General features: G+C 39.4%; 1 protein-coding gene across 1 annotated transcript in view; it reads right to left on the bottom strand.

Moving 5' to 3' along the window:
* The window catches only part of LOC101859686 (TRAF3-interacting protein 1), a gene marked incomplete at its 3' end in the record, with an annotated part of 28,971 nt that overhangs the window by 3,898 nt on the left and 15,071 nt on the right, over nucleotides 1-10,002 (bottom strand). The window contains 5 exon segments of the mRNA XM_005112984.3: nucleotides 729-768; nucleotides 1,746-1,857; nucleotides 2,729-2,812; nucleotides 3,256-3,340; nucleotides 7,549-7,587. Coding sequence (XP_005113041.2) covers nucleotides 729-768; nucleotides 1,746-1,857; nucleotides 2,729-2,812; nucleotides 3,256-3,340; nucleotides 7,549-7,587 — 360 coding nt within the window.

Here is a 10,002-nt window from a genome sequence, read left to right as displayed (position 1 = left end):
TATGGAACATTACAGCAACTGCAGCAGACCTGCACTTATCACTACATGGCATTGGACAGAAGGGCGAGAGCCCAGATGTTTCTGGATCGACGACAACAACAACAACAACAACAACAACAACAACAACAACAACAACAACAACATGGAGATGTACCGAGACAAAAATGGAACGTAAACTGAATCTGAGGAATTGTGCAGAGGCACAGAGGGAAATAAATCAGTGAGAGGAGGGGTTTGAGCGGCCAGAGTTGGATCAAAGACTCTGTGCAAGATAAGCCACAACATGAGAATAGGGTTTTAACTATCTCCGTGCAATAATAGTTGAAGCTACGTTATAACCGGCACTGATGGCAATATGTTGTTTTTATTTCTTAAAATAGAGGTACTGTCAGAATGAAACAATCTTTGCTCTTTTCTCTAAATCACCAGACTGAATGATCTAAACTGTGTCGACGGGGGTCGAAAACACAGACAATTAAGAAATTTATGTTTTAGTAAGAGTTTTACGGCACTTGCAACACAATAAGGTCATGTAAGTGCCGAAGATTAGCGGTGTTACAAGAGAGTAACAAACACATAAAAGAAGGAGGGGAGATAAGGACGATAGACGTTTGATAGGAAAGAAGAAGCAAACCACACCAGAGCACCCGCCAACCACCCACTCCGCACCTCTGAGGAGATGAGGAAAGACGTATTCATCTCCCAACACAACCTGTGACCCGACTCACCGTGTTCAGCGTCGTCCTCCTCCGCTGGCTTGGAAGGTGTCTGTGGCACACAGGGGGCGTGGGTGGGGGGGGTGGGGGGGATGTGGAAGATAAAGGAACACCGGCATGGTCACTGAATCCACAGCGATAACACCAGGGATGACGAGAATTTGAGATGAAAAGAGAAGGGTATGAGCTCAGAGCCTTACTAGACACAGTTAATTAATTCCAAACAAGGACACAGACAGCTTTACCATAGGTAAATATTTTCTTTCTAGGAAAGGTTCCCCTCAGTTGAAATGATGCCAACTGTTATCGACAACCAAAGACAGTAGTTAGCAAAATTAGTAAATAAAAACAGATTCTAGAATTTCCGAGGCAAGACATAGAACTTGGACCTTCAGTAAACAAAGACACCAAACTCACTCACATCAAACGGAAAGCTAAATCCAGCCATACATAAGTGGGATGTTGATTGAACATGGGGCCCTGAAGACCTTATACAACAGATATACGATTCACTCTCAGTACTTCACAACTCTGACTATAATAAAATATCTCAAAAACCCAAAACAACTCTACATATATCCTAGGACTAACCTGAAAATAAAGAAACAAAAACAAGAGTGCGAAAAGTGTAGGCCAAAGTGTAAGACTAAGAACGCATTAGTCCCCAGTTCTCTTCACCCCCAAGAATAAAAAAAACAACAACCCCCCAGACAAAACCCAAACCCCAAAAAATAAAAGTACAAAAAAACCCCCAACAAAACCCAAACCCAAAAATATAAGTACAAAAATACACCAACAAAACCCAAACCCAAAAATATAAGTACAAAAATACACCAACAAAACCCAAACCCAAAAATATAAGTACAAAAAACCACCAACAAAACCCAAACCCAAAAATATAAGTACAAAAAAACCCCAACAAAACACAAACCCCAAAAAACAAAAGTAAGAAAAAACAAAAAACAGACAAAACCCAAACCTCAAAACAAAAGTAAACAAAAAACCAACAACAAACAACCACGGACTCACCATGTCTGGCTCAGGCGGGGGCGGGGCTGACTCCTCCACCAGGAAGTTGAGATCTTCGTCATCGTCGTCGTTGTCGTCCACGATCAGGTTCGCCGGCTGACCCGTGCCCAGTCTGGGGAAAGAGCACACACACACACATAGACATAGACACACACATAGACATAGACACATACATAGACATAGACCTTTCTCCTCATCATATACAGACACTTGTCAACATCAACCACTGCATTCTTTCTTTCTTTCTTTCTTTTTTTTTTTTTTTTTTCTTCCTTTTGGTAAAAGTTTTACGGCACTTGCAACACCTCATCATATATATAGTTTTCAACACAAACCACTACATTCTTTCTTTTTTGTTTTTTGGTAAGAGTTTTACGGCACTTGCAACACCTCATCATATACAGACAGTTTTCAACACAAACCACCACCCCTTTTAAGCCTTTTTTTTTTGGTAAGAGTTTTACGAAACTCGCACCACAATAAGGTCATATAAGTGCTGAAAGATTAGAGGTGCTACAAGGGAGTAACGAACACAAAAAAGAAGGAGAAGAGATCAGGACGACAGATGTTTAATAGGAAACAAGGAGCAAACCACACCAGAGCCCCCACCAACCACTCACGAACCACTCCAATCTCCACGCACTCCTCAGTTTGGGCATCGTTGTACGTTCGTGTTCTGGTATTAAATATCCACCCAAAATTTTCCCTCTAGATCGATAAACCGTATTTGATCATCTATTGCCACATAACAGATCCCACCACATCGTGTCATCATCATCATTGCCTTTCTCACCCTGCACCAGGGTATAGGCCACGGACAAACACCCCCCACTTTCCTCTATCCTGGGCTAGCCTCTTGATGTTATTCCATGTCTTCCCACTTTTCTGTACATCGATTTCTGTGGATCTCACATCGTGTCAGCCCATGATGAAAGACGAGACAGCACAACACCCCCCAAAAAAAGGGAGGAAACTCAACGTACCTCATGGCGGGCTCCGACTCACTGGCTTCCTGTTTGGGGCGGGGCGGGGCGGGGCGGGCGCTGGACGGCCGGGCCAACTGACGGCTGTGGACAGGAAGTGGTGGGAAAACATTTTGTTTTAATAATCGGATATAATTCATTCTGTTGACTGATAGCTATTTTGTCATTGTAAAGCAAATTTTGGGAAAGGGGCAATAAATCACTTTAAATTAAATTACAAAAGTTGCACATCTAGACAGATACAATGCAGATAATTGACAATTCTACTGTGTATAAGAACAAGTTCATATCCGCACTTTGGGAATGGCCTAAAGACAACTTCAGTCAGTGACACTGCCCCGGTGGGGGGAAAATAATGACAATGACAATGGAGTCATACAGTCATACAGTCAAGTTTCTATCTGTACAAGTCATACAGTCATACAGTCAAGTTTCTATCTGTACAAGTCATACAGTCATACAGTCAAGTTTCTATCTGTACAAGTCATACAGTCAAGTTTCTATCGGTACACGTCGTGGCGACTCACGCTGCAGCCACCTGCGGGGGCAGGTCCCCCTCTCCCATCACAGGCTCGTGGCTCGGAACCACCGGCTTCTGGAACTCTTCGTCTTCTGTAACCACAGGCCCAACGAGGGGTGGTGGTGGTGGTGGTGTGGACGTACGGGAAGGAAGGATGGAGGGAAGAGAGAAAGAGAAAAACCATTTGTTAGTATTCAACATACAGGAAGGAAAGAGAGAAGAGAGAAAGAGAAAGACAATCTGTAAGTAGGCTACTCATCGAAGAGAATGAAAATTCTAGTTTTACTGCAATCTCAAATGTACAGGATTACATAATACTACACAATAATACTACCCTACACACCTGCTTTCTCAGTAGAACTGTCTACTGCAATCTCAAATGTACTCAATTCAATAATACTACCCTACACACCTGCTTTCTCAGAAGAAGAATTGACTACGACTAAAATGCTCCTCAGAACATTTCTAGTAGTTTGTTGACGACACTTGAAAAGCAAAACATAAACTGTAGGTTCTTAAAACACACGTCTTTCTCTCCTGTCTTTTGATTGCTTGAGAGTTTTCACTAGCCCTTCTAGCATGAAGGATGCTTGTTAAACCATTAGAAATATATTTTGTCAGTACTTAAGCTGCAAATTCATACTAGGAAAAAGCAAAAGAGACGGGCAAAAAGAAACCACAGAAGAATAGAAAAGAAGTAAAACGGCGCCATCTTCCCATCTTACCTTTAATTATTGAACACATTTCCACTTAACTGCCTTGTATTTTTTAAAAAGAACCCCCCCCCCCCCCCCCCCCCGAAACATTACCATCTTTGCACCAGTCACATCAGAGAAAGTAGTTAACAATAATTTACCGCGGGACAAAAGTCTTAAACGAGTTCTATGGAAAAAAAAAAGTGTCAATTTTAAGGAGTATTATACCCTGAGCTAAAATTTCACACACATTTGGTTGGGGCAAAGATAAAATATTATCAAAAAAGGTCAATGGTCAACTATGAAAAACCCTACCAAACATACATGTTAATCAAATTAAAGCAAACAAACCATCCCCCAAACATTCAGAGCCCCCCCCCCCCCCCATATTTATTTAAAAAATCAAATTTTTAAAAAGCTACTAAAGTCAGCAACTTTCGATATTTACAAAGTGCAGGGTTTTCAATAAGTAATTGGGGACAAAAAGAAAAAAAACATGAATGAGGGGCGGGGATCAGTGTCTGAAAAATAGCCATCAACAGAAATTTCCACTAGTAAATACACGGATAATAGGAGCTGAGGAAGTGTCTCACTTGAAAAGAAAGTTACACAGAAATTCAGTACATAAGGCTTTCTTTTCTTTAAAAAAACAAACAAACCCCAAACAGATAATAAATTTAGAAAATAACAAATAAATAAATTTTACAAAAATATATATATATATATATATAAAGAATTAAATAAATAAAAATAACAGGAAAAGCATGTAAGGAATCGAGGTACCCCAAAAACAAGAACACCCGGAAGAGCAGCATGCCCACAAGTCTACCGTCATCATCCCACAGAGTCCTCCCAATGAGAAAAGTTCACAGCCACACTTGTCCGTGCTCCTAGTACCCTAGTTATCCCGACATCATCGACAGCTTAGGGTCAGTTGGGTTTGTTTGTTTTGTTTTGGGTTTTTTCGGGGGGAGGATGCGATGGTAATATTTTAATGCCCCAAGAAATATTATTATTGTTATTATTATTATAATAAAAAAAACCAGTATTCGAAAAAGATGGGATGGTTTCACAGCGTGAGAATTCTGGAGTCTTTCTTATTTTGCTCGTCTTAACTTGTACTTATAATAATAATAATAATAATAGATAACATTTGTATAGCGCAAAATCGCCCTCAACAGCAAGCTCTGTGCGCTTTACAATCTATACTCTTACCCCAGCAGAACTGAGAGCATTCTGAAACAACCTCAACTTCCTGGTTCCTGGGAACCATACAGTGCAAGCTGCCATTTATAGGCGCTAAAACACTAATATATGATAGGATCTTTCGCTGTCTATGGCCGGGTACCCATTCCCACCTAACTGAAGTGAGGAAAATCTGTGTAAAGTGCCTTTAACAAGGACATGACCGTTCAGTTTTCAACACTTCCAACAACCTCCCATCCCCTCCCCCCCCCCCCCAAAAAAAAAGAAAGAAAGAAAAGAAAAAAGATACAGTTTCTAAGAACAAACTCTTCCTCAAAGCTGAAAACTTGGAACAAATTATAAAAAAATCCAAAATAAAAAGTCCCCCAAGACACCATGAAAATAAAACCGGTAGCGAGGTAAGCTGGAAGAATCACACGTTAAAGTCTGTACAATATATTAGCACCCACGTCATGGCTACATCAGATTATAAAGGCAAATAATACATATAATACAATATATGAATATAGGGTTACAAGGAAATAGCAACAACTGCAAACATAACAAAATAAGATAGAAAGCTATTAGTAGCTGACAACACACACAAAGAGATAATACAACGCACAGCAATCTTTACGGTCAAACAGTGGTAAAAAAAAACCCACCCATAATTTCATTTCAGACAATAAGTGGGAAAAGGATTAAGGGACAGCACACATTCCCTCTGATAAAAGGCTTACACAGGGTTCCTGCCATGAACTTCCCACCAATTTCAAGGAGAAATTTTAAAAATTCAATGAGATTCGGTGAAGAAAGTCATGCCGAAAGCCCATTTCCAATAGGCCTACACTAGTCCGAAAGAAATCATAGTTTCGATTCCCCAACAAAAATTCTGTACAAGTCCGATTCTGTGAAATTTAAGGAGTTTTCAAGGAAGTTCCTCAAATTCAAGGAGTTTTCAAGGAGATGTTTCCTTGAATGCAAATTCAAGAGAGTTTTCAAGGACTCCTTCAATTCAAGGAGGCCGCAGGAACCCTTCTTATATGACATCACTAGAACTCCTGTGGCCCACAGACAGATTCCCAATATACCACCACATTTCCTCTGATATCAGAGCCTCTCTCTTCCCTCTCGGAGAAAACAGAGAGAAAAGTCTATAAAGGAGCAACACCGTAATCCTATTAATAGTAGCAGCCTTACATCTGTTAGAGATTTAAACATGCTTTCCTCAGTCGCTAATCAGATCCATCATTTCCCATTTCATTATGCACATATTTTGGCCATTTCTCAGATTCCTACACGTTTTCTATTTCCCATCAACCCAGTTTAGACGATCTCAGACAAACAACGTTTTGGCCCTGGCGTAAAGAAAAGCTCACCACCAATCTGACAATCGCCATTTTATGATTTAACGAAGGGAAAAAAATAAAGCAAGATAAACAGGCAGATACAAAATAGGGAAAGAACAGAATGTTATAAGCCAATGGGCACAGAGAGATAAATGGGATGAAAGGCTGGGTTTGTACAAATTATTGTATGAAATGATAAAAGACATTATTAACTAGAAGAAAATGGCACCAGTTTACAATCCACAAATTTGATTATGACGGCACGCCTCATATATTTCTACGAGACATTTTTGAAGAACAGGTCAGCTTGATTCCTCACGAGGAGGAAGACCCGAGAAATTGGGAATAATTCTCAAAGCACCCAGGAACTGGCTTCTGTTTCTGCCAGGAGTATTAAAAGTATCTCCCTTTCTTCAAAGCTGACAACACAGACAGAGTGAGGAGGAGAAACAGGATGACAAATGTCTGATGGGAAAAAAGGAGCAAACCACACCAGAGCACCCGCCAACCACCCACGGTTGTTCTAGAAAGACCAGCAGTTCTGTACGTACAATAAGCCACCGGAACAGGATTCGGCAGACAAGACAAGGGAACAAAGAGAAAGAAACAAAAAGATAACTGACGTGTGGTACAGATCTATCGCTACACACAGAGTATGAGGAAAGCCAATAAACAGAAACAAAATAAATACAATACAGAAGAATAAACAGAAACAAAATAAATACAATACAGAAGAATAAACAGAAACAAAATAAATACAATGAATACAGAAGAATAAATAGAACCAAAATAAACATGAAACAGAAGAATGAAAAAACGTGTGCGCATATATATATATATATATATATAATAAATATGAAGACACACAGAGAGAGGATTTTTTAAAAACAATATATATCTACACTCAAAAAAGGTAACACCCACAGGTTATAAAACTTCCACACCAAAACAGAAAAAAAGACATGACGGAGACAGAAATGAGTAATGGGTACAACCAAAGAGACAGCCAGGTTTTTTGGGGTGGTTTTGGGTTTTTTTTGTCTCATGAGGGAGAGAACAACGAAGGTATACCTTCCTGGGCTCTCTCTTCATCCTCCCCATCTTCATTCCCTGAGGCGATGCAGGAAAAAAACGGTGAAGGTGAACAGGTTAAAAAACAACAACCAGTGAATGCAAACGGAAAAACAGTGAATAGGCCAGATGATGACCATGTGATCTTTCATTAGATGAAAAAAAAGATGACCATGTGATCTTTCATTAGATGAAAAAAAAGATGACCATGTGATCTTTCATTAGATGAAAAAAAAGATAACCATGTGATCTTTCATTAGATGAAAAAAAAGATAACCATGTGATCTTTCACTAGATAAAAAAAAGATGACCATGTGATCTTTCACTAGATGAAAAAAAGATGACCATGTGATCTTTCATTAGATGAAAAAAAAGATAACCATGTGATCTTTCACTAGATAAAAAAAAGATGACCATGTGATCTTTCACTAGATGAAAAAAAGATGACCATGTGATCTTTCACTAGATAAAAAAAGATGACCATGTGATCTTTCACTAGATGAAAAAAAGATGACCATGTGATCTTTCACTAGATAAAAAAAAATATGACCATGTGATCTTTCACTAGATAAAAAAAGATGACCATGTGATCTTTCACTAGATAAAAAAAAATATGACCATGTGATCTTTCACTAGATTAAAAAAAGATAAGTGTTTAAACCAGGGATATTGAGGACAAAGAAAAAGGCCACATTATTTATACCAGACATTGTCCACAAAGCAAATGAACAAATTTTGAACAAATACACCCTACAGTAAAAAGAGCAGAAGAATAAGCAGACCAGCAGTAAGGGGGTGGGGGGAGACTGTAAATTTACGAGAATTATAAGTAATGGATCAGGTAAGAGCGATGGACAGTAGGCCCAGAGATGATAAACACAACAGACACAAAAAGCTGAACCATATTTAAGGGAAAGACACAGACAGAATGATCAAGCAAACAGTGCTCACAATTCAGCGGAAGAAAGGTCCCATGCATGCGCACCAGTGCGCATACACACACAGGAAACACACAGAGAAAGTCTCTGATTTGTCCAGTCTAGGTATGATCAGGCAAACAACTCAGAAAGAAAGTCTCTGACTGGAATGGAATAGTCTAGGTATGATCAAGCACACAGCTCTCAAAATTCAGTAGAAAAAGAAAGGTCCTGCACACACACACACACACACACACACACACACATACATGAAACACACACAGACAGAATGACTTTCAATCTCATCCCTCATTATACCCACAACTTTTGTAACGTCTACTGCCATTGTTAACGACCAAGACAAATTTCTCCCTGCGAGATGAATAATGATTGTCATTGTCATCGTTGTCATTGTCAATGATTGAAACACGTGCGGTCAAAGAAATCGTTAGATTAGATGATTAATCGACCAGTAACTATGGAGTTAGAGCATCTCTTCTGCACACAGACAGGACAAGTGAACCAAACAAGTTGTCGTGACAGAGCAGGCCGTGCTCTCAGAAACATGACACCACTGTCTAGACTATGTTCAGCTGACAAAAAGAAATTTCCTTTACCATCTCAGAAACATGACACCACTGTCTAGACTATATTCAGCTGACAAAAAGAAATTTCCTTTACCATCTCAGAAACATGACACCACTGTCTAGACTACATTCAGCTGACAAAGAGAAATTTCCTTTACCATCTATGACATTTGAAAAAATAGGTGAAAGGGCATTTGAAAATCAAGGCCCCAAGATCTGGGACGCTATGCCAATTAGTACTTTAATGAGAGATCAAATCTTTTGATTTATTCAAATGTCAGCCGAAGTCATTTCTGTTTTTAAATTAATAATAAAATGAAAATTTGAAGAGATTTTCTTTTGGTCAGAACATGTTGTGCATTGTATTTGCATTGCATGATACAGCGTTCAGAGCCTGTGAACTTAAATCAGGGTTGAGCGCCATATAAATGTCATTTATTATTATCATTACTATATTGTCAACAGACGACACAGCCAAACAGACAACCCACACAGACAGACGACACAGTCAAACAGACAACCCACACAGACAGACGACACAGTCGCACACTAGAGACAAATACCCCCCCCTACAGTAGCCTACAGGGTCACTACATTCTACATATGTATCACATTGTGGTGAGATCAGATGCTCGTCAAAATAATTCAACCCAAGAAAAAGATATTTTTCTGCTCACAGGACAATTATAACTGAATTCATTCTCTTTTTTGGGCTCAGCACTTTTTCTGCCCATTTAAAAACACATTTCTTTGTGGATTTTACATTAAAAAAACCATTGATCAATGGCACAACGGAATGTACATTTGCAGTTTCCGAGGATGCTCAAGCTTTGAAAGTCACCAAACTTTTGTGACCACTTTCTCGCTAAATTTACCTTCGATACTACGCAACCCCCGCCTCCTTCAGTCGCAAATTGTCTCTACTTCCCTTCAAGATAGATGGACCCCCC

This window comes from Aplysia californica, unplaced genomic scaffold, assembly GCF_000002075.1.
Source record: "Aplysia californica isolate F4 #8 unplaced genomic scaffold, AplCal3.0 scaffold01527, whole genome shotgun sequence".
NCBI lineage: Eukaryota > Metazoa > Mollusca > Gastropoda > Aplysiida > Aplysiidae > Aplysia > Aplysia californica.
Note: the sequence above shows the minus strand (reverse complement) of the source record. Positions and strands in the feature narration are given on the sequence as shown.